General features: G+C 45.5%; 1 protein-coding gene across 2 annotated transcripts; it reads right to left on the bottom strand.

Annotated features, from left to right (window-relative positions):
* Positions 1 to 955: 955 nt before the first annotated feature.
* Dact1 (dishevelled binding antagonist of beta catenin 1) lies at positions 956 to 11,304 on the bottom strand. 2 transcript variants are annotated; one of them, XM_021642645.2, is made up of 4 exons: positions 10,867 to 11,304; positions 8,465 to 8,597; positions 7,501 to 7,656; positions 956 to 4,028 (listed from the first exon to the last, which is right to left on the bottom strand). In XM_021642645.2, exons 1-4 carry the CDS (start codon positions 11,188 to 11,190, stop codon positions 2,194 to 2,196), a joined length of 2,448 nt encoding a protein of 815 aa, XP_021498320.1. In that variant the 5' UTR covers positions 11,191 to 11,304; the 3' UTR covers positions 956 to 2,193. The 2 variants fall into 2 exon arrangements, with proteins under 2 accessions (XP_021498320.1, XP_021498321.1); XM_021642646.2 differs by having other exon boundaries at positions 956 to 3,917; positions 10,867 to 11,303.
* Positions 11,305 to 25,442: the final 14,138 nt, after the last annotated feature.

Genomic DNA, 25,442 nt, shown 5'->3' with positions numbered 1-25,442 from the left:
TGGGTAAGAGAAATTGACTTTTGAAATGATTGGTTTACTTTCTGTGCCAAGGCCATAAATGGTTCTGGCCTGGCCATCTGGGCCAGTTTCCTAGCAACTGTATCTCTAGTGGGCAGGAAAAGAATGCGGTAAGGCTAGTTCCTGTCCTCAGGTGGCTGGCTATGTCTCCACCTGGCTGGCCTTCCTTCAGACTTGTGCTTTAAACTTCAAACCAGTACCCAGAATTCTTTGGTCTCTCAAAAGAAGCAGTGTGCAGTAGGGAGATGGCAGGATTGCCATATGGCTTTGGCCTGCAAAAGCAGCAAGCTGGCCTCATGCAGTTAAAGCAAGCATGGCAAAAATGCTGTAACTTTTGCATCTGGGTGCTGACTACACATTTGTTTACTGCACTGTCCTTTCAACTTTCCATATGTTTGAAAAAATGTAATAAGACTTGGGGTGGTTTCCTCCCAAAGTCATCTAAAATTGGGCGTGGTGGTGCACATCTGTGATCCCAGCACTCGCTGAAATGATTTATGAAGCAGGACTGTGAGAATTCAAGGCCAGCCTGGGCTAAATAATTTCAGGCCAGCCTGGGCTACAGTTTCAGAAAAAAGAGAGAGAGTGAGAGAGAAAGAGATGTAACCAGACTTACTACCTAAACTTTTAACTAAAGAAATGGCTTGGGGGGCTAGAGAGATGACTCACTTCTTATAAGCACTTGGAGCTACAAGGTTCAAGTTGTAGTACCCACAGAGTACGTAACTGCAGTTCCACGGGACCAAATACATTCTTCTCAACACCAACCACACACATGGTCCACATCCACACGTGCAGGCAAAACATTCACACATAAAGTAAAATGCATGAAAATCTGAGCACAATAGAGCCTGTCTTAATTATTGCAACTAACATCCCACTGCTAGAACAAGTCAGTATAAATCCCAAAAACAACGCCAACAGCCAGCACAAGATCTATAGGTGTAAACATCTGGTTTTTATAACAAATAACAAAGTTAACAGCAATAAAACAGATCATTTAGAACAGCATATAATGTGTTATATTAAATTTACACAATGATATATATAAAAACACATACTGTTTATATCATACAGTAGTAATTCAACAACAGAGATATCAAAACAGGAATCCAAATAACTACTCATGCACAAAACATGCATATACTGGTATTTTAAGAACTCTATTTTACACAGTTCTGTTTACCAAAAACTTTTTAAAAATTTAAAGCCCTTCTAGTTACGTCAGTGGTCCAATGGGAATTGGAATGCACTAAATGTTTAGGCCAGTGCTTGGGCGGCACAGTGCTTGGTGGGCAATTCTGGGCTTGGAGGCATGCCTTTTACGGGTGAGTTTCTTTGCACCAAAGGATGAACATTTTATCCCAAAGGCAAGCCTTTTAAGGGACAAATAGTAGTACCGGCTACAAGTTAGGAGCAGAGAGAAAGGCATCAAAAACTACTGGATACGTGGCCCAAGAAAGGGTTCCTGTAACGAAGGCTGAGGCACTACGCGCGGCAAAGGTTTCTGTGAATCCCTTCAAGGTCCGATCAGTCTCCCTATCCGGGCTGCCACCTCCAGATTTACAGTCCGCTCTACAAAATTCCAAATCCAGTAAAAAGCGTACTTGTGAGAAAAAAATTGGATAGGGAGACATCTGAGAAGTGTTGATTATATTTAAAAACTTACAAAAAGCAATGACCCTTTTTTTCTGTTTTTGTTTGTTTTGTTACCTGTTCTACACAATTGTAAATAATGCCCTTCAAGGGGGAAGCCCTTTCAGGGATGCAGCTCTAAAGAATCAAGGACTGAGATCGCGTCTTAAAAATTCCATCCACCGACCTTGGAAACAAAACTTCTCATCCGAATGAAACCTTAACATCACAAACCTGCACTTTGCCAGACGATCGGGGGGGGAAAAAACCGCTGATAATAAAACTTCATTCACTATCACCACCATTAAAGACCATCAATATTTACTTCTAACTAGCGATACATCCTTCAACCTTCCATTAAAGGCACTAGCGTCCATACATGACGACGAAACATAATTTATCTTGAGTTTATCCTAGTAAAAAGGAAAGTATCCCTTTAAGTATGACACAAATATTAAGACACCACTCTTTTTTTCTTATTCTTTTTTCTTTTTTTTTTCAGAGACTGGGGGGAGGGAAGACACTCGCTCCATCAGCTCCTCAAACGGTCGTCATCAGTTTCAAAGAGCCGGACCGGAAGCGGAGGATCTTCTTCTTGAGGTTGTGCGAGGCCTTGATTTTGACAAAGGTTTTGGTGGGCCGCGTGTGAAGGTCTGGGGCGGGGACCGTTTGGATGGGAAGAGTCTGGACAAACTGGGACCAGATCAAGCCCCCGCTCTCCTCCGAGTCGCTGGTGGTGGTGCTCTCGCCCACGAACTCGCCCTCGCTCACGCTGGACTCGCTGTCGCCAAAGCAGTTGGTGGTGTAGTTGCTCTGCTCGTCCTCGCTGGTGTCCACCACCGTCGAGTGGAACAGCGACTCGCACTCGGCCGAGTACTCCGAGTCGCTGGCCACGTAGGCGTAGGGGCTGGCGTAGGGCAGCGCCACGGCCACGGGGTAGGCGCCCGCGTGCTCCCGGCGAGCCCGCCGCGCCCGCCGCAGGGCCTCCTCGTAGGAGACTTCGGCCGAGGACTTCCACCGGCGGTAGTCGGTTCGCTTGTGCTTCGGTTTGGCCACCACCGGCTCCCGTCCGTGCGCGTGCGCCCTGCTGGCCGCCCTATGGCCGCCGGCGCCCAGGGGCCTGCCAGGAAGGCCCGCGTCGGGCAGGCCTCCGCCGCGCCTGCCCTTAGCCGAGGCCTTCCTCAGTTTCTTATTTGTATCCGAGTCGTCGGGGAAACGGCACTTCTTGCCCGCGGCCCTCGGTTTCTCCCTGACGGTGGGCAGGCCGTGCTCGGGGGCGCCCAGGCCTCGGGCCTTCAAGGTGGCGCTCCTTGCCACCCCCGCGTTCCTGTGTGCGCGGTGAGGCCGGGCACCGGTATGCTGCCCTGGGATGAACTGAGCTTTCACCAGGTGCCCCTCCTCGAGGCTTTGAGAGGATCCCTCGCTTCTGAAGTCCAAGGCTGGCCTGTTCACCGCAGGCAAGGCCTGTAGACCGCTCTCCTGCGGCACCTTTTTCTGGGGCTGCGGGGCTTTGCTCTCTGCCGGGACGACGGGGCTTCTGCCGGGACTTGCTTTAGGAGAAACAGCCGAGACTTGGTTGCTTTCCTTCATGGACTCCCCCAGCCCGACCGGACACCTTGAGAGCTCTTGAGAGGCTGCCTTGGCGGTTTTGGGCAGGTGCTTGCTTTGGGGTTCCATGGTAGCGCCTGCCGAACAGCCCTCCGGCAGAGCCAACCTCTTGCTTTCTAACTGCTCTGTCTTTGACTCTTTTGGCCTCTGCTTAGGTGGGGAGAACGGCCCGTTTTCCAAAGAAGGTATTCCCCCAGAGGGCAAACACATCTGTTTCGTATTCTTAAGGTTCAAACCACTGCCCTGTGGGACACCACCAGGGGCCCTGACACACACACTTCCGTTCCTCAAAAGCCCCTTGGTAGGATCAGCGTTCACACTGGTTCTGGGCTTATTGGTCCTTACAGGGTGCGTTTTCTTCTGGACCAGGCTCAGAATGTAGCCGTCCATTTTCTTACTGGAGGAAGGATGAGAAGCCGACCACAAACTGCTCGGGGATGGCAAGGAATTATCTGTTTTGGTGGCATTCAGTTCAGATCCAATGCAAATATCGCTGGCATGGCTCGCAATCCCCTCCTCTTCCCTTAGAGAGTTGCCCGTCAGGCAAAGGAGAAACATTGGGCTCTGCACAGCCACAGCATGAAGTGGACTCGGGTAGCGATATACATCATTCCCGTTTTTAGACACAAGATCACACTGGTATTTAGGATTCACATCTGCAATGACATCAAGGGAATTAAATTGTGGTGTGGAGGGAGAACTGCAAATTGCCCCTGAGGCCTGGTCTTCACAGTGGCCGCCTTTACGTTCCAACCATCCTATGAGATCTGAAAAACATGTAAAGATACACTGAAGAAATGAATTGGTAGAGCCAACTTGACTCTGGCCAAAGTTTGCTAAAGGAAACATAGAGAGAGAACACCAATGGACTAGGAAATAGACTACACTCGCTCCTCCACAAGCTTACCTAAAGTTCACAAATTACTGAATGAAGGCAAAAAATATTCAAGAATGTCACCAAAGTTTGATGTATCAGATCTTTAGCAGAAAAAAAAAAGTAAGCCATACATAATGCTTTGAAACTACTGAATGATGTAAGGAAACACTGTGAAGCTTAACGGAAATCATAATGCAAACAGTAATTTTTAAAATACCTATGCAAAGAAACTCTAACATGAAGCACACCAAAATCCTAACAGTACCCTTGCAGTGTGATGAGGGAAAAGCGATGTTTACTTTCGTCTGTTTCCAATAGCTGTACTTTATAACATTGGGGGGGTATTTCTTTTCTGATATACTCTCCCTTCATTTGTTTCTCCTTAAAATACTTAAGATTAACTCTACTTGCTGTGGGCTTTCTCCTCATTTTTTTTTTAAACTTTCTTGGTGGCATCTATTTAAAACCTTTGGAGGGGAATTAACAAAACAGATCAAATCTTTTTTTTTTTTTTAAGGAGTATCTTTATTTTTAATTGTGTGTGTGTGGTCGTGCAGGCACCAGAGGTAACAAAAGGGTATCAGATCCTCTGGAGCTGGAGTCACAGGCAGTTGTGAGCTACCCAAAATAAGTGTTCTGCAAGAGCAGTATGTGCTCTGAACCATCAAGCCTTCTCTCCAGCCCCCAGACTGTATTACAATAACGACTAATAAAATTCGACATTCTATTTTCAGTAGTGACACTAAAACGGAACTTTTGTTGAGGTTTTTACAGACTGAGCAGTTCTGAAGGATAAATTTCTTGTGGGTGGAGGCAGTTAAGAACACTTGCTGCTCTGCAGAGGACCTTGACTCAGTTCTCAGCACAAAAACGACTATTAGCAGCCCTCCGACAGCGCTAGAGGCTCTGACGCCCTCTTCTGGCCTCTGTGGATATGGCACACACGTGGTACACCTACTTAACATACATCCAGGCACGTTCATGCACAGAAAACTGTTTAAAGGACAGTCTCCTTGCATTTCAAAAATGTGTATGTCAAAATACGGTGAAACAAAGCTCTTAGTTAAATGTTGGTTTCTACCTTGGAAAATTATTTTTATAACCTTCAGTTAGGAAAATTTGAAGTTTCCCTCTTACATCTTTTTAAATATTGAAAACCTATGATGTATCAAACTCTGTGTTGACTGTTTTAGGGAAATCTTTCTGACCTTCAGTAATTACGAGCCTTGTGAGGAAAAAACAAAAATAATCTGGACTCCAGAATAAAATAATTTGTAAAGAGTCTTTTTTTTGTTTTGTTTTGATGAAAATGCCATGTCTGTACCTACTCAATCTCTAATAAAAAGCTTGATAACAGTAGAAAGCCCAGCATAGTGAACACCTATAATCCCAGCAGGAAGCCGTAGGGGGCAGAGGTGCCTGGAGTTACAGCCAAAAGGAAGGAAAAAGACCTCTGAAGAAAAAAAAGGACAGGAAAAAAAGAGAAAGAAAAAAAAAGACTTCTCAAGGATCATTTCCCATCACCTGCCCCTACCTTAAAACCCCAATTATTTTTGCATTAAAGTCACATTTGCCTATGAGTTGTCATTTATCCACTTTCTCTACTTAGAGCAGAACAAAACAGGCCCCCAAGGCCCAGCCCAACTGGCTCCATTATATAAGGATGTGGCATTTGGAAGAGCCAGGGGTCTGTCTTCAAGGAAAACCTGTCCAAAGTGTCTTTTAATGGGTTTATAAAGTTTCCCTCTGAAACCAGATCTGCAGAGTGATGGGGAGCAATTAGCAATGAACTTGAGGCCCAGACACTAGATAACAGGGCTCCATACGCTCCCAAATGGCTGATTACTGCTGACAACACACACCATACAAATAGAAAGGTTTGACCAATTAGCAACTTCAGCTGCTCACTATGATGTCCTGGACTCGAAAAATCAGCCTTGTACTTTATATGAAAAACATGGAACAAAGTGGCTCCTGCCTGTTCCTCCAGCAGCTCTTACACTATTTTCTCTGCTGTTCTATATTAGCAAAATATAAGAGTAATAATGAGGAGTTATGACTTTCAGGGTCAACTCTCTGGCAATAGCTGCCTGATAGGCCACTTTTTTTCTTAATCAGATGAGATGATTAAATATAACCATTTCTGAATTTCCTTAAAGTGATGGGCAAACATAAATTAGACCTGAGTTTGAATCCTGTTTTGAGCCAACTGTATAATCTTAAATCACTTAAATAACCTCATTTGGACTCATTTTTAAGTTTTATTATTTATACAGTGCTCTGTTTGTATGTGCACACATCAGAAGAGGGCATCTCATTACATAGATGGTTATGAGCAACCATGTGGTTGCTGGAAATTGAACTCAGGACCTTTGGAAGAGCAGATAGTGCTCTTCACCACTGAGCCACCTCTCCAACCCCATGGACTCATTTTTTTTTAACAGTTAATTTTATGTGTATGTGCCTGAGTGTATATGTACCACATGTGTGCAGGAGCCTACAAAGGTCAGGAGAGGTCAATCAGATCCCTTGGACCAAGAGTTACATATGGTTATGCTGGGACCTGAACCCAGGTCTTCTATAAAAACAATAAGTGCTCTTAACTGCTGAGCCATCTCTCCAGTCCTTCATTTTCTTAATACATAAGTTAACAACTGCACACTGAAAAACTTTTGAGAAGATAAAGTATGAAGATCATCATAAGTTCTTCCATCACTAACAATATCATGATTATCTCTGAAGCCTGGAGTAGAGAATTATAACACAGAGATTGGGGAATTTCATTATGTGTATATTCTGAGAAATGTGGACAGGCCACTGCAGCAGTCCTTGGCTGGTGATGGACATATGTAACTTAATATATACTTTAAAGAATAAAAGAGTTCCAGGATAGTTTTCAAAAACCAAAAACAAAGAGCCAGAGATACAGCTCAGGAGTAGCATGACAAGGGGTACCCCAGAAACACAAAAAAGAATGTAAAAAAATGAAGCTGTATATAGTATAGTATGTGTTTAGAAGGTACAAGGCCCTGGATTCAATCACCAGCCTCAGAAAGGAATGGGGAGAGAGGAGGAAAGTTAAACAGGAAAAAAAAAAACAAAAAACAAAAAAAACCCAGAGCTCAATATGTCTAATATGGGGACAATTCCTCTAAAGATAAAGTGTCTTTCTAATTCCTTAATAAAAAGCCAAATGGTGCCCAAGGAGATGGTTATTCTAGATGCTCATCTAGATCAAAGTGTAGTGCATGCAGCACAATGACCAAATTGTTGTCCTCTCAGGAAAGCAGCTGAAGCTACAGCACTTCAAAGACTCCTGACCTCTTCCAGTTAAAATTTCTGCCAGTGCTAAAAGTCCTTACCTGCAGATTTGGGGCAACCATCTGAGATAGTCAAGGCTGTCTCCAAGGGGCTGCAAAAGCAGGTGCTGGAATGACAACTGGACAAACATTCACTGAACACGGAGTTAGAGGAATTAGAAAGGGATCCCGAAGCCCCATCACTCAGCTCATAAAACCCTACAAGTAGAAAGATGGTTGGAATTAGGATCACATTAAGCAAGAATACACATTAATGTTAAAAAGACAAAAGGGTGAGGCATCAAAGAAAAAAGCTGGGTTTTGATTCAGCTTGGGGATTGGTTCACACACACTGTGGATTTTAGGGTCCTGGTAAATCATGTAACTCTCGGTTCAGTTCAAAGTTCCTTTCATCCTCCTCTTTGTTCCACCTTTAAAGGTGTATAAAAAGGGATCTACATCTACCAGACCCTCAACTTTATTATGAGTGTCTCAGAAGGAATAACCAATTTCTCTGGGTATAGTGGTTCGTGCCTACAATCCCAGCACTCAGAAGTCTGAAGCAGGGGCACAAGAGTGGATTCAGGGTCAACCTGGGCTACCAAAAAAATTAACTAATTATTTAAAACCCGAGGTAAATAGTAAATAGATAAGTAACTTTAAGAGAAAAAGAAACTTAAGGAGCCAAATGGCTTAAAAGAGGAAGGGGGGGGGCACAGACTGCAGTGATCTCAGGAAGTTGAAGTGTGACTAATTTTCTAGCCCAGATCTGACTCTCTCAGGTTTCAAAGGAGGTCTGTTTGCTCTTCCAGAAATCTGAATAGAAGTTTGTGTTTTTTAAACTCAGGGGACATTGGGCAGCTCAACCTTATTACTGAAATTTTTGCAGACTGATTTTATTTCCCTCTCGAGCAACTGAATGGTGGGCTGCTTTTCAGTTGTTTTCCCATTGGAAACAAACTCCATAGCCATTTGCTAGGGTGTTTCCCTTGATCACAGAATTCTGAGCTGCTGCTGGCTGGCTCACCTGAGCTAGGCCGGCTGTCTGTCTCCAGGTGCTCCTCAGAGGTCTTCTCAACATCCAGTCTCAGGTCACTTATCTGCTTGTCAAGTTCTTGCAACTGATTCAACAAACCAGCGTCTCTTCTCCTCAAACAGTTCTGATTAGGGAGAAGCAGGGAAAGGAAAAATGGGCACATGATGAGAAAATCAGAAAGCCTTCCATCCAAACAATCCCTCGATATCAAAATTCTGCAAGGCAGGCCCTATCATTAAACGTTTCTCATGCAGGTAAAAATGATGTACAAGCCTGATGATCTGAATTCAGTCCCTGGAACCCACACTGGAAGGAGAGACCCGGCTCCTGAACGTTGCCCTCTGACCTTCACACAACTGCACTCATTTGCATACACCAAACACACAGTAATACATTTAAAGATATATATATATATATATACATAAACATGGCTGACTTGTAGCTCAGTAATAGAGAGCTTGGCTGATGTACACTAGCCCTGTGTTCAATGCCCAGTACTGTAGGTACAGAAAAGACTTGTTTTTAGCTTTTACTAATCTATACAAACTGTGACTTTTTATAGGTAAGAGCAAGGAATTTGTATAGACTTTGAATCATTTGACATGCAGCCAGTTTAAAGAAAATCCTGCACAGTAGGCTCTTGAAGTCAGAGTAACAGATTTCCTACATTACACTCTAATCTTTCTTAGGTGAGGTTTTCTGGCCAAATGTCATGGCCTACAGAATTTTGTTTTCTATTAGTTGCTTAGTGGGGCTTAATCAGTCTTAGGGCCTTTGAAAGCGAGAAATTAATACTAATAGCCAGCGCCAAGCATAATGTGAGCTGGCAGAATTCAAAACCCTCCAGGGAAAGCCCATCCAGAGTTGAACCGAGCTTGGGTTTCCAAAGGTGACAGATTGGTTGTGCTAACTCACACCGCCACCTAGTGCTTCCTAATGCTGGAAAAGCAAAAGAACGCAAAAGGCATCTGGTTCAAATCAAAAATGCCAAGTCTACAAATGAAAATAGTACCATAAACACTGACTGGAGTGGAATTCTCCTGACACACGGCCTTGCTCCCCCGAAGCGGACAAAAGGAACGCAGAACTCACCGATCTTGAGATTCGTTTAGACAAAAAGGTGCTATTGTACAAGACAATGCTGAAGTGTAAACGACCAGTCTCACAACCAGAAAGAACCGGCTTAAATCCACGTACATACAATTCTGTTCTATTACCAAAGAAACAGTAAAAATGCCAAAACAGAGCTATTGCACAAACCACAGGACACATCCTTACAAAATAGATACACAGAAATATCTAGTCCTTGCTTGTGACCTGTGACTTTTAAAAGGTTGGAGATGTAAGCCACATGCTTGTGTGCTAAAAAATTTAATTTTATCAGAAAAAAAAATGAATTAAGTAAAAGCACTTCGATGTTCAATAAATACACAAATAACCTAGAAAACAGTAATACAAGAAAACACGTGACAACCCACAGCATCACTTTCAGAAGACCATTATCTAGCTTAAGTGGTCTAATAAAAACATGATAAGAATCTTTTTTGCTGTTTCCAAAACTACATTTTGAGGTCACTGAGACAAAGCTGCCGCCATTATTTTGAGGCGGCATCAAAAGCTGTTCTCAATTCATGAAGGTCCAAAGTTCTTTTTCCTCCTTGCTAATGAAGACTGCACAGAAGGACTGAGGCAGTGACAGAAATCCAATAAGATAAATACTCCCAGCGAGCAGGTTCTCCCTTCTCCCACCTCCACCACACCAAGCACAGCTGGCAGACCGGATAAAATTCGAGAGGAGGGGGCGAGCTCTCGGGCCAAATTGCCAGTATTTGCATCTAGTTTTAGCTGCCTTATACAAAGGACTTCTATTTTAAAACTGAGCACCATCCCAGACGAAAGGGACTCGCAGGGGACGGAGCACGGGGAGGAGCACGGCTCCCAGCAGGAGCTTCGTCGTAACGGGAAAACTCAAAATGTTGGACGGTCGGGCAAGCCACAAGCCCCCCTTCCTCGCTTTTGTGCGAGGTTAACTAGGGAGGCGACAAGGTGAAATGGCATTTTTAAGTGGGGGGGGAGGGTGTCGCGAGCCTCTGAGGACCGGGGCACGCGGTAGCCTAACTTTCAGGCTGCAGCCAAGGGAATCCGAGAATTCCAAATGCGGGATGCAAAAGCGGGCCACCCCCCCCCCTCAGCCCCCCGGCCCGCAATCCGCGCGAGGTCGCCAGCCCCCAGGTGACAAAAGCAGGCGTTCGCCGGGGACGCGTGCGAGTCCCGCGCGGCGGGCATCCGCGACGCCGGGGATCGGGGGAAATCGAGGCTCGGGGAGGGTCCGGGGGAGGGGGGGGCGACGGCGGTCACGCCGCGGCCGGGGATCCCATCAGCCCGCCACCTACCAACTGCCTCCGCAGCAGCAAGATGTTCTCCTCCAGGAACTTCTCCTCCAGGCGGCTGCGCTGCGCCGCGTCCCCCCGCGGCTCCCCGGCGCGCGGCGCGGCGGCGCCCACGGCCCCGGAGCAGCGCAGCGCGCCGCGCACCAGCAGCTCCTGGCGCTGCCGCAGGTAGCCCAGCTCCGCCAGCCCCGCCAGCGTGGCCTCCTGGCGCTCGCGGGTGCGCTGCCGCTCCGTGTCCGCCTCGCCCCTCTCCCGCCAGCGCCCCTCGGGCTCCGCGCCCCGGACGGGGGCCGGCGGCTCGGGCTCGCGCGCCACGTCGGGCTTCATGACGCTCCCCGACCCCGGCCCACCCCCCGCGGCCCGGCCAGCCCGGGAGCAGCAGCAGCAGCTCACGCCTCCGGCGCTCGCATCCCCGCGCCGCTCCGGCCCCGCGTCCCCGCAGCTGATAACGCCCCGACCGCGCTACGTCACGCCCCGGCCCCGCCGCCCCCGCCGCCGGCTCGCGGCGCTCGGCTCCTGTCAGGCGCCGCGGCCGCCCCGGCCCCGCCCCGGCCCCGCCCCGGCTCCGCGCCCCCCCCCCGCTCGGTCCGACGGCACCGCGGTCCCCCCTCCCGCGCCGATTGGCTCCGCTCCGTCGCCGCAGGCCGTGGCGGGCGCGGGCCGGGCGTCCTGTTACAGCCAGCCTCGAGGGCCGGCCCGCGGGGCGCCCTGGCTCCGGGGACAACTTTATGAGACTTAACCCCTTCCTCAGGCGTCCACGCTCCGAGGACGCTCCCTCGGAGTTGGGTTTCGCCATCCCAAGCTTAAGGTCCGCTGGGTGCTCAGAACACCATTTCTGTGGGTTGCCTTTGTCTAAAAGTCTATCTTGTAACTGAAAAATAAAAATACAAAGCAAGGACATTGTTCCAAAACTCTTTTTGTTTTAGCTTTTCAGCAGAAGCCTTGCTTAGAAGGCATTTAAAGTCAGGCAGAAGGATGCCGCTGTAAGGCCAGCGGTCCCATCAATTCCTGCAGACGCCTGGATTTTATGAAGAGTGGCCTGTGAGCACCCAGGGTTTAGGGTTTTATGTTCCTTGGCCTCTGTTCAATAAAGCCCTGACTTCCAAAACAGACTATCTGAAGCTGATTCCTGCTTCATCCACAAATGGGAAGTTGAGCGCCCTCTTCTTGGCTCCTCCTTTATACCCAATAGTAAAATGGAGCTGACAGACGTGCCTATTCTAAGTATAGTGACAAAGGTTATGTAACGCATATGCGGTGGTCCTGCACATAAATCTTAGAGTTCCCACCCTCAGCCAGGCGGTGGTGGTGCACGCCTTTACTGGCAGCACTTAGGAGGCAGAGGCAGACGGGTCTCCCGGGTCTCCATAGTGAGTTCCGGGACAGGCAGAGAAACCTGAGAAACAGAGAGATTTGACCTTGTGTCCTTGGCACCTCCGAAATTGAATTTAGCAAGTCACAATTTGATGAAGTTAAGACAAAGTGTTATGTGAAGGAGCACATTTCAGGTCATGATTTCAGAATTTCACACCTTTGTCCAGATGGTTACTCCAGCAAGGAATCTCTCTCTCTCTCTCTCTCTCTCTCTCTCTCTCTCTCTCTCTCTCTCTCTCTCTTTCTCTCTCTCTCTCTCTCTCTCTGTCTCCATTCATGTTGTCATCATTACACACACACACCACACTTTGAACTGGTTAACTGTGTGAATGTTTGGTCCTTCCCACATGCTGTTGACTTGTTCTTTTTCTGGGCACACACAATTTGTGTACTTAGGTGTACCTTGTGTATTTTTCTCTCCAGGTACATCATAAAAGCTCCCTGAAGGCAGGCACTGTTTTAATACCCTCATAGTATCAGTGTTCTCACTCAGCCCAAGGCCCAAAAGCATGCAAACTGATAATTGCTAGAGGAGACTCCAGAGAATTCAGGTTAGTTGTAAATTGTTTTTCTATTAGCATACTTTTAAACTTAATAGTACCCACTTAATCTCTACAACAAATAGAATTAAGTTGACCTTTGCCGAAAACGACACAAACAAAAGCAAGCTCTCTCCTGCCACCCACTCACTCCCTACCCTCCCACCCCAACCGGAGACCTCCCACAGACATAAAAGGGACGTCAGCCCTGGTTCATAACTGGCATGATATAAAACGTGGAATCATATTCAGGTGTTCCCACACATTCAGGGTCCACAGGTCACACATTTTTATGCCTACTTAGGTGTGCCAAACACTACATGGTGATACCAGAAGTAATTCTGCTCCCTAGTTTCGGGAAGACACTTAAGAATGTCTTGTTTTACATGCCAAAGGCCGCTCTCCCCTGCCACTGCTTCATTCTACACATTTCTAAACAGACCTTTTGCTTTCTAGTTCTGAATCAGGTTGCTTCGAGTTGGGTGGACCCTATTATTGTGGCCTGTGTTATGTCACACATTGACAACTATATTTATATAGTTGAAGCCGGGAGGGGGGAGCTGAAACGTGTTTTTACACACTGCTAATAAATCTTGTTACAGCTGACAGACAAGTCGCTGTGTCTCCAAACTTCTCCACCTTCCTACCTCCCCCAACACACACACACACACACACACACACACACACACACCCTGCTCCCCACCAAATGCCAGTTTAGACTGGCTTTCTAGTCCAAAGCAAACCATTTGTCACAGCAGCTTGTTCATCTCCATGAAAAACTGTTCTCAACAAGTTTAAATATTAAAACTAATGTATGCAAAGGGTTCCGCCAATAAAATGGTCACAGATAGAGGGGGGAAAGTTATGCTTTCCAAGGTATCCATTACACATTAATAAATAAAGCTGTTCATTCAGATGCCAATTAAAACAAACTCGGGCTGTCCAATGAAGTTCGAAGCAAGGAGCTCAGTGTTATAATTGTTTTTCCAGGAAAATTCCCAATGCCATCAGATTAAGTGTGACTGGCCTGGTTGCCCCTGTTCTTTTCTAAACCTAACAGCCAAATATTCTGCTCTCTAGTTTAGTTTTCTGGGTTTTCTTGATTCTTGGATTCTGTGTTTCGTTGGTAGGTAACAAGGGGGCAGTTGCCAGTAATCACCCACAGCCTCCTCCCATGACCAACAGGGTCTCACCGTCTGTAGTGGCTTTGAGTCTTTTTTTCTCTTTCTTTTAAGCAATCCCAGTGCTTATTCCTCTAATAGTGCACCTTATTTATTTCTTTTCAAGTGTGTTCAGCGCTAGTTATGTCTTAAAGAAAGGATTATTCTTTCCAGGAACACTGCTATAGACCCCCAGAGAGGGTGACATTAAAGATACAATAGATCTGCTGCCTTGGGGATCTGGAGAATGAGCTAAAGGTACCAACAAGAAAATATGTCTGTTGAACACACTGCAATTGTATAGCTTATGCCTAAAGATATTTTCTAAGCAGTGCCAAAAAAGGGTCCTTGCATCATAGTCTGAAGCTGCCCCCTTTGGCAATTCCTAAGAGCACCTCCATCAAAGTCTGAGCAGCAAGCAGGGTCCTGCCAACTCCTTATCCTGCGGTGAATATTCTATTGCAGGCATAGTAAGGGGCATCAGTTGCACGATTTGCTATTGAAAAAAAAGCAACAAATGATGCCTTGCAGCTTTTATGGCCAAACCGACACAAATGATGTAATTGAGGAAAGCTGTCTCCAAATGGGGGGGGTGGGGGGGGGAAGCAAAGTGCAATCCTTTGAGACTGGGTGATGACCACCATTTGAGGGTCTGGGATCAAAGCTCCAGCCAGACATCAAAGCCCATTTGAGTCTTGTGCCAAAAGAGCCACAGTGAACTAAACTTCATATACAGACTAATTACAGCTTGACCCCACAATCAGACGTCAGGGAGCACACAGGGGAAAGAAAGCCGACATTGAAATCAAAGATCAGCAAGAAGGAAAGCTGGTAGCAAAACTGGGCAGTATCAGGGCCCTGAACACGTTAAAAACCTTTCGAGGACAGAGAGGAATATGACAATGCTCGTGTTGTTTGAAAGACTGGGAAACTCTTCCATCCTCTGGGCCACATGACCAAATACATCTCATCCCTGGAAGAAAAGGTTGTCTTTTAGCTGTGTGTTAGTGTCAAAAGAGGTCCCTTACCGCCAGGCTTCTGTTGAAGAGGCGCAGCGTGACCTCCAAAGATACTCTTGTGTCCGAGACTGACATGCCCCGGGACTGCCGATCACTGATATGTCATCAACACTGAACTGCAGGGCCCTAACCATCATGTCTGCCGGCCACCCCTGCAGACTCCAGATGCACTGAGCATGCACATCTTGGCAATGCAGAATCTCTCGCATTCAGGAAAATCCGGGTAGCTTCCTTAAGCAGCTGTGTGAGTTTGGTTTTTGTTCTCACTTTGCTCTGTTGAAAACATTCTCCAATCATTTAAAATTATCAATCTCACAAACGAATAGGCTTTTGCATGCCCGATTTTAAGACCCATGACTATTTCTTTGTAAATGATCATGAGTGGCTTCTGGAAACGGCGAACTCTCATGTGTAACATGAATAATCTCATGAGAAAAAAATGTAGACAAGGAAGATCCTCATAGGATAAAAGCAAAAAGGAGTCCATCACCATTAGATTGTACCTCTTTGTGTGTGTGTGTGTGTGCTTAAGATTTATTTGTTTTTATTTTGTGTGTATGGGTGCTTTGGCTGCATGTATGTCTATGTCTGTGCACCACATACACACAGTATCTGCAGAGGCCAGAAGAGGACATTGAATCCCCTGGAATTGTAGTTAGGGCTGGTTGTGAACTGCCATGTGGGTGCTGGGACTTGAACCTGGGTCCTCTGGAAAAACAGCTGTGTTCTTGATGGTTGAGCCATCTCTTCAGCCCTAGATTACAAGTCTTTAAACAATTCTTTGCTTACCCAATGGATATTTATAGGGTACTTTGTACATACAGTGGTGGTCCAGCAAGACATGGTCTCCAGCCTCATGAGCTTTGAGTCTGGGTCCTGAGGCAGCCTTGATTAAATGGTGAGTAAATAAATAAGCGATTAATATTTAAAGAGAAAATCTGAAACATTATGAATAAGAATATTAGTAGAGCTACTGTTGGAAATAGCATGGAAATTCCTAAAAAAACAAAAACAAACAAACAAAAAAAAACCTATAAATAGAAGCCATTCCACACCCCATGGAACAGAAGTAAAGGTGTCTTAGTCACGGAGATATTTGTTTACTGCAGTGCTACTGATAAAAGCCAAGATACAGGGTCAGCCAAGGCTTTGACCAGATGAATGGATAGAGGAAGAGTGGTTATCTGCACATAATAGAATATTAGCTATAAGAAAATAAAATAAAAAAGAACGAAATCTTGTCCTCTGTGGAAGCATGGAGGTTATGTTCATAAGGCGGGCCTAGAAAGACAAACGTCAGGCGTTCACTCTTATATGTGAAAGTTAGAATAGTTGCAGAGGGGACTTCAGATTTCCATGACACAGGATGCTGGAGAGATCGCACTGTTCTTCCAGAGGGCCTCAGTTCAGATTCGAGCACCATGTCAGGCGGATTACATCCACCTAGAACTCAGAGATACGCTGCCCTCTTCTGGCCTGTTTTGACAGCTGCACTCACATTCATGAGTGCACACACACACACACACACACACACACACACTATTTAAACATAACATAAATATTTTAAAAATTCAGCATCACCAACACAGTCAAATTATAAACATTTGAGGTACTGTGTGTGACAGTTACCATGATCTGAAATATGTACCATGTACTGAAATATCACACCATGTCCTATAAACAATTATTGTCTATCAATTAATTTATATTATTAAAGCATATATAGACTCAAATTATATAAGTCACACTCAAATGAAATATATATAAACGTAATATATATGTATACGTATATATACAAAAAAGTATTGCTAGCTTTTATACTGCTCAAGTTTTTTCCAAGAAAAGGGGATTTCTTTTTTCAGTACTGGGCGTTGGGCCCATGGTCTCATGAGTTTGTTAGGGAAGTGCTCTGTCACTGAGTTACTACTCCAGCCTTGGAAGAACATTATATTTTGCTCTCTCTCTCTCTCTCTCATTTTAAAAATATTTACCGGTATGTAGTGTGCATCCCTGAGCCTGTGGGGCAGAGGGCCCATGCAGAGAGGGAGGCCAGAGGACTTTCAGGCACCCTTTGTTGCTTACCGCCTTACTCCCTTGAGACAGAGTCTCTTGCTGAATGGGTAGATCATTAGCTCGGGATTTTGGCTAGCTCTAGGGATCTGCCTGTCTCTGCCCTACCAATCAGGCATAGCAATTAATATTTAAAGAGAAAATCTGAAACATTATGAATAAGAATATTAGTAGAGCTACTGTTGGAAATAGCATGGAAATTCCTAAAAAAACAAAAACAAACAAACAAAAAAAACAAACCTATAAATAGAAGCCATTCCACTCCTGCATTATACACCCCATGGAACAGAAGTAAAGGTGTCTTAGTCACGGAGATATTTGTACTCTCGTGTTCTGGGGATTCGAACTAAGGTCCTCATGTTTGCAAAGCAAGTGTTTACCCACTTGGCCACCCCCCACCCCACCCCGGCCCAAAATACTGGCTTTTTAAAGATGTCTTTGGGATTTATAAAGAAAGATATTTGTTCTAATAAGTCCAATATTTTCATCCAAACAACATTAAGTGTGAAAATAAACTGAAAATTAATTATCTTACTTGTTTATGCGTTACCTTTTCCTTGGAACAATCGCAGGGAAAAGAAAACGCACCACGCATGGTACAATGGGCGATTTCCACTCATTTCTGCACTAGCACGGAGTGGTCAGGGAGGCTCTGTGCTCCTGAGGGGTTCTAGTCTTTAACAGCCAAAGCAGATGAAGACACAACTGTCTTTCCGTACCCAGGTCTCTGAGGCCAGCCCGTAAGGAACCAGAACTCCAAAGACGCACCCACGCAGAGTTCTTGGACAGTGTTTGCCTCCAAGACTCACACATCCACTTTAATTAAGACCCTTTGGGGGCCTTGGGATCCCAGTAGAAAAGCTCAGAATGCCATTATCACCTGAGAGAGGCTCAAAGCTCACACCGCTGGCTGAGGCGCAGGCCGGCTCTGCCCCATGGAGAGCCGCTTCTAATCCCTAGCACCTCCAGACAGCACTTGTGGAGAGGAGCAGGTCCACTTCAAACAGGAGCTGGGCCTTGAGCCTGTTTGGACTGACAGGAAGGACTGAGGCTGTGAAAAGCCTCAGATTCAAAGAGAAGTCAGCTGGTATGACAGTCACTAGCCGCACCAGGGCCCATAGGAAGCCTGAACCTCTGCCTCCTTCTCTCTACCCACCCCCACCTAGAGCAGGCAGTCCTCCGCTGGGACTCTTTGAAGTCCATGAGGATGGTTTTGACAACAGATGGGACAATTCACTACTGTTCAGTTTGGTCCAGGAAGATGTGAGTCAGGGAGAGAGAGAGTATTGCCTAACGATAAGGAGAAACTGCATGGTTTTGGTTTTGGTTTGGTTTGGTTTGGTTTGGGGTTGGGGGTGTTGATGTTGTTTAAACACCAAGCTCTTCTCCTTCTAGACCTCACGGAGGAATTTGGCTGAGCCACTCTTGGCTTTAAATAGAAACTGTTCTTGTAAGAGAAAGACCCAGATTCTGTCATGGCACTCACGAGGTGTTGAAATGGTTCGGGCTTTGGAACTCCAGTGAAATGGGTTTGAATTCCAGCTGCATCCCACCCCTTTGGCTCCTGGCTTTGCCCCTTCTCAGGCTTCTTTTTTCATGTGTAAAATGGAGTTTATGGGTCACCTTACAGGGAATTTGTGAAACAAAGGGAAATTACCTCATGGATTTCAGTCTTGATTTACACAGAGAATATACAGTTAAGGATGAAAATTATCATTAGGTGCTTTGAAAGTCTTCATAAAGTACACATTTTATTTTCAAATCTATCTATCTATCTATCTATCATCCATCTGTCTATTTGCTTTTTTGAGACAGGTTCTCACTATGTAACCCTGGCTGGTTTATAATATATAAACCAGTGGTGGTGGCACACGCCTTTAATCCCAGCACTCAGGAGACAGAGGCAAGTGGATCTCTCAGTTCAAGGCCAGCCTTGTCTACAGAGTGAATTTCAGGACAGCCAGGGCTATCCAGAGTAACCCTGTCTCAAAAAAAAAAGAAAGAAGAAAGAAAGAAAGAAAGAAAGAAAGAAAGAAAGAAAGAAAGAAAAGAAAGAAAAAGAAAAAAAACATAGAAACAAACAACATTCTCCCCCCCCCCCCGAAAAAAAAAAAAAAAACACAACTCACTATGTAGGCTAGGATGTCCTCAACCTCAAAGAGATTTGCCACCCTCAGCCTTCTGAGTTCTGGGATTAAAGGCATGTGCCACTATGACTGGAGTTTTCAGATATTTTCTTTGAGTTTGAGCTATAAGTATATATTCACTTACTCCAGGATATAAAGTTGACAGAGATTAAGATCTTGCCCTTGGAATCTGACAGACCAAGACCCAAAGAAGCCTGGTTTGGGAGAGCTCAAACTCCTGAGCTATGGACGCACCCTCTCAGTTGCTCCACTCTGTAAAACAGGCGTGTGTTTTTGTTCTCAGATAGCCATGGTAATATGGTTAGCGCACAGTCCATGGTGGGAATGTTAACTCCCTAAATTTCTTCTTGTAATAACTTACTGGAGGTATCTTTTAGGTTAGGGAAGCCTATTCGTGGTCTCCTTTTCCACAGAGCCTCTCATGGAAATTTCAGCAGCGCAAAAGTAGAGAAAAAGATGTGTGTTGTCTCCATGAGCTCGGCAGCCAAATTAACAGTTTCAAGTGTGGCTGAAAACAGGCTCCATTGAGAAGTCACTATTTGGGCAAAGTTGGGACCAGCAGATATAAAACACATGGGTAAAAGATCTATTTCCATCATTAGCTTAGTGCCAGACAGGCAATAAATGTTCAATAGATACTACATTATTATCATCGTCAGTGTTATGATTTCTCTCCATATGTCTATTTATAGTTTACTTTTTATCCAAAGAACACAGAGCATTCTCCCATACTCCTTGCAGTATGCCACGGGGTTGCTTCCGTCCGTAAATTCCAGCCCCCTGCCAAGCTCTCCAGGTTTTCTCCTCTGAGAAGCTGGATCCCACCCCAGCCTCCTCCCCTCCCACCCCCAAGGGTGGCAAGATGGGGTGAGTGAGGGCTTGAATGTTTAAGTCACCAGCCTGGGATGCAGAGCTGTGAGGACAAGAGCCAAGTACGCCAAACTAGCTTGAGAATTAGTTCTAGATTGAATTTCCTTTATTTGAATTTCAGAGACCTTTTTCCAAGAACAAGTAAATTTACTCTTTCACGTAGTTGAAACTGAAGGACATACAGAGAAACACTGAAGTCCAAAAGACGGCCTTAAGAACTCAGAAGTGAATTCTTGGCTTACTTAGAGTTGCCTCGCTTGCTGCGCGTTAGATTTAAAACTCCTCGAGGGCAGGAACAAAGCCTGTCTCATCTCCAACTCTCTCACAACAAAGCCAGGAAGGCAGGGGCTCATCAGATGCTGGCTCATTCAGTTGTCCTCCAAGACAGACTGGGAAGGAATCCCATCTGTACCTCCCCAGAAGAAACGACCAGAAAATTCTATAAATAGGTATTTAGAAACAAACCCAAACGGGGTGCTTTTCCTGTCTGCTCCACTTTGAGCACTGTCTCATCAGTTTGTGCCCTTTAGAAAAATATGAGGAAACAGGAAAAAGGGAAACAGTTCCATTTCTGAAAAGATAAGGGTGAAGTCTGATAAAGACAAGGGGCGTTTTGGGGTCAGTAGAGTTAAAACAAACTCAGACTACCCAGCCTATTTGATGATGACAAGAAACAGAAAATGGCCCAGGGCCCAAGGGGAGCGCCAGGCAGTTTAATCAGCCTTGCATCAATCTGGGCCGCCCAGTGGGACAAGGCCAGACCACCAGGCTCTATGGAAAAAGCCCTGGCTAGTGTTACTTTTTGAACATCTCTAGTTTGGCGGGGGGGGGGGGGGGGGGGGGTAATACCTCTAGTCTCTATGTGTCTCTATGTACCCGTGTGTATATCGCTGTATGTGTGCATGTGTGTGTGTACCTGTGTTTGGCTTTCTGTGTAAGCCTCTGTGTGTGTGTGAATGAACAATGACAGGAGACAGGATCACTGATTTGATGTGCACATTTTCTCCTTATGTTAATGGGATTAATTCCTAAGAAGACTCTTGAACAGTGGCTTAATTTGTGTAGTCATTAGCTCACGTTCACTCCCTTTTGTAAGCTCTAGTACTCATTGCCTACTAGGAATTTAATCCCCGTTGAACTGGGCAGGGCAAGAAGAAAACACGAGTGTCCTAAGAAACATGCTTTGCCTCTAGGAAGGGCGAAAACCTTGATGAGAACCCTCTAATTGAAAATGGCTTCTTTCCAAAGACCAAGGCTCACAACACCTTTCCTCTCTGAATACAGAAATATTTACATAAAACGCTTCCAGCCCCAAGCCAGGGATGGTGTTCTCAGCAGAGCTGCCTTCTTCCCAAGCCTTTCCAGGAAGCCAAGATCTTACCTCGCCTGCAGCCAGCTGCTTTCAGCTGCAGCTGCTTCAGTGAAAGTCACAAAAGGGAAAGGTGTCCATTTCTTCATCCGGCTGTGCTAGCACCTGGGGGATTCGCCTGGCTTAGAAAACAGAGTGCAGAGAGTGCCCAGAGCACATGCACACACCTTTCCCTTACTCATTTCCATATCAAGACATTTGTTTTGTTTGTTTTCAGTATAGCCAAGCGCACCTGACGAATACGTCAAATACCCGTGTCACCTCTGCGGCACTTGTAGGTTTTCTGATATAATCCAAATCCTGACACTCTACCCAATTCCCCCTTCTTTTCTGAAGAGACCCCCTCTTCCAGAGACCCTAAGAAAATACTTGTGAGTGGAACGGCATGGGAACTGAGTGGATCTTTGGCATACCAGATCCTGTCACGACAGCATAGAAGACTGACAGTAGTATGCAGCCTGAACAGGATTGCGTGAATTGCCCAAAGCCTCGCTCTTTATCAAAGCTCATCTTTTCCAGTTGGACCTTCCAAGAAATAATAAAAATTGCTCTTTTCTCCTTTTTTCATGTCATCACAAAGACCTAGTTTGGGCCTTCTGTCTGTCCTTCTTTTTTGTTGTTTTGTTTGTTTGATTTTTGAGACAAGGTCTCTCTGGTTGTGCTGCAACTTACTCTTTGGATCAGGTGGTCCTTGAACCTACAGAGATTTGACTGCCTCTGCCTCCTGAGTACTGGGGGGTATAGCTGTGAGCCACCATGACCAGCTCTGTCCCTTTTGCTATGAGACCTGACTGTTAGCCTATCAGAAGGAAGGGAATAATGAGGCCACGTTGCCTGCTGACCAGGCTATTTGTAAACAAGGCTCTCCCTTCAAGGAAAGGCAACAACATTGAAATGGCTGAAACATCAGTCTCAGCTAATCCGAGTTTCACCTCTGTGTTACTCATTCAAGAAACCTTGAAGAAGGTTGTCCCAGCCCTCTACACACCCCCTCCTGCCCACCCATCCCCCAACCTTTCAACCCTACCCCAACACCCGTCTTTCTTTTTGGTAAATTGCTTCCAGATGTGGTAGGCAGAAAGCTCTTTATTAAAATATCACACAGTAGCTGATGCCCCATAATTTCCTCCTCTGTCACCTTGTTCCTAAGATGAAGCAACAAGCCACCCATCTTGGAAAACAGAAAGCACAACTTACCGTCTTCCATCAGCTGGAAAACTGGCGGCCTCGGTCTTCATGCGCTGCCTGTGGCCACCTTCCCCTGTCTTTTTCCGATGCACTTTACTGCACTCTGTAATTTACTTATTTATCAGGTTCACTGTTTATTGCCCCTCTCCCTTACTGCAAACACAAAAGCACCACAAAAGCAGGGGTCTTTGTTTTGCTCACTGAAGTACCTAAGGCTCTAGAACCAGGCCTGGCACAGTGCGCTTGCTCAGACAAACATTTGTTAAGTGAAAGAACGAATGGATGTGTCAAGGTGTTGACTTCTGTCTAGTCTAGTGACCTTAAAATTTTCACTAATGCTATAAAGGTTTGGTTCCACTCAGGCTACTAAGAGCCCAGTGAGCCCTACATTTTCTAGGCACCCTTCACCTTCTCTACCCCCTTTTTTATCTGCTTCTATGCCCAAAGTAACCACTTTTATCTCTGCTAACAAAGGTCTGCTGGTGTTTATGCTACAATTTTTTTTTGTTTTATTATTTTTACCCCAGGTCATTAATTTATCAAATTCCTAAAGATATTTCAGGTATGCCTCCAAGTTGTCCCGTCCCTTCTATTTTCCTTGCCCTAGTCTACACAATTAGCACCTCAAATGGACTTCTAATTGGCCTCCCCACCAGGGGCTCTTTTGCTTGTCTTCATCGTGGTTTTGATCTCAGCAGCCGCCTTCCAAATCACTCTGTGATCTCCTATAGCCCACCCTCTGGAGCAGTCAAACGGCCAGGAGTCAGGTCTTGAAAAAAATAGAAAGTGTTGCCTTGACAAATTAAGAAAGGGTGTGCCGGGGTGGAGGGAGGAGCTGGGTTAGGGGTTCAGCAAGCCACAAAGGTAGAAGTCCCTGCCGAGAAGAGAAGACGTGAGGACAGGCAATCCATAGAGGCGTAGGTCAGTGAGGAACCAATGCAAACAACATTCCAGGAAACAGTTTGATAAATGGGTAGAGTTGCCCAGTGAGGGAAGACTGAGAAAAGATAGAGTATGCAGAAAAGTTGCAAGCTGTTTGACAGTTAACAATTGCCTGGTGAGTGCTCCTTATTCAGGAAGTGTTAAAGTTATTGTGGTGACATCACAAAATTTCTTGGGATTCTGGGAAAGCACCAAACGTCAGTACCTGACCCGAAAAACCTCTCTCTGTCTTATGTTTGTCTAGCCACTTCTCCTGGTCCCCTATAATCTCTCAGATTAAAATTATGAATCAATGCCGGGCAGTGGTGCACATGCCTGGAATCTCGGCATTTGGGAGGCAGAGGCAGGTGAATTTCTATGAGTTCCAGGGCAGCCAGGGATACACAGAGAACAGGAATACACAGAGAAACCCTCTCTCTCTCTCTCAAAAAAGTACATATATATATATATATATGCATATATAATGTTTTAATTTATTCTATGGGACTTTCGTACAGATTTCAAATTTTTAGTTAATCTTACTTATTTAGTGTGTGTGCGCACATACATGCCATTACGGTGTACACTTGGGAAGTCAGAAGACAACTTTCAATAGTCTCTTCTCCTACCACGTGGGCGCTGGCAATCCATCATCGGCCTCATTGGCAAGTGCCTCCTTCCGCTGATCCATCTTGCCACCCCGATCTCAACGATTTAAAATTAACACTATCGGTTAACTTAGGAACAATCAAGGAAATGTTTCCTCTAACCTAGGAATCCAAAAACTCAGTAGCTGTCCAGAGCATAAATATTTTAGCCATGGAAACTCCACCACTGTCACCACTCAACTCAAAAGCAGCCCCTGACAAGTTAACAAAGAAAGGCATCTCTCTGCTCCAGTAAAACTTTACTTATAAAAACAGGTAACGAGCAAACTTATTCTGTAAAATATCCCTCTTTAGCCGAGGTTTCGTTTTAACAGGGAGTGACAATACCAGAAACTGTTGTCCTTCTGAAGAGAATCATATCAGAACCTCAAAAGCTGGAATAGAATGCCAACTTGAAGGCACGGAGGATGTAGATCGTGGGTACATCCCTGCCTAGAAGGCGTGCTGAAGATCCAGTTTTGGTCCCACTCCCATAAACCCCACCAAAAGAGAATTCCAACTTTACAACAAGCTGTAGTACATTAGAAAACTAAGCCGCAGTCCCTTGATGCCTAAGATGAGAGTCAGACCACTGGGCTCAGATTTCAGCTCTGAGGCAGGGGATTTAACTGTGATAGAGCTTTTGCTTACCCCGGTGCAAGGGTGATTCCCCCAAAGCAAAAAAAAAAAAAAAAAAAAAAAAAAAAATTCCCACCAGGACAGTCACTTTCCACCTCTGCAAAGATGGGCAAGATTTCCCCTCTCTGTGAACTTTTGTCTCTCCAAACTGTTTTTCACGAAGATCAAAACCATCTTCCTCATTGACTCAGCGAGAGCGGGCTTAGCAAGGACCCAGCAGTAATTAAGCACTCCGTAACTGTCGGTGATCAGGGTTGTTGTGGCCCTGTTACTGACTGTGAAGTTTCCCAACACGTGGCCCTTGAGACAACTTGTGAGAGCATTCCTCTCCTTACTTCACAGATTAAAAACAGGAGTGTTGTTCATCTTGACGCTGCCCCGGGTAAACGTTTTTCCACACCGCCGCAGGAAGCCGCAGCCACCCTGTAAACCAGCCCCCCCGAACTTCCGGATGATTGCCTCTAAGTGGCTTTCACATTCTGAAGATTATCATGCATAATGTATTATGCTTATGTCAGGTTGAAATTTTCCCATTGATTGGCCTCTTGCCTCCATCAAGGGCGTTGTGGGACGGAGGGTACTTGGTCTCTGGAGAAAGCTGCTCTTGCTTTCTCAGGCTTCCGAGCACAAAGACTC

This window comes from Meriones unguiculatus, chromosome 7 (assembly GCF_030254825.1).
Source record: "Meriones unguiculatus strain TT.TT164.6M chromosome 7, Bangor_MerUng_6.1, whole genome shotgun sequence".
Taxonomy (NCBI): Eukaryota; Metazoa; Chordata; class Mammalia; order Rodentia; family Muridae; genus Meriones; species Meriones unguiculatus.
The sequence above is the reverse complement of the archived record's forward strand: the minus strand, read 5'-3'. Positions and strand labels throughout refer to the sequence as shown.

What these genes read in the sequence shown, in the direction of transcription:
- Dact1 (XM_021642645.2), bottom strand. Translation starts at nt 11,190, where the DNA reads ATGAAGCCCGACGTGGCGCGCGAGCCCGAGCCGCCGGCCCCCGTCCGG. An exon ending in TGCTGCTGCGGAGGCAGTTG is followed by an intron (nt 8,598 to 10,866) that starts GTAGGTGGCGGG and finishes CTCCCTAATCAG; the next exon opens with AACTGTTTGAGGAGAAGAGA. An exon ending in AGACAGCCGGCCTAGCTCAG is followed by an intron (nt 7,657 to 8,464) that starts GTGAGCCAGCCA and finishes TTCTACTTGTAG; the next exon opens with GGTTTTATGAGCTGAGTGAT.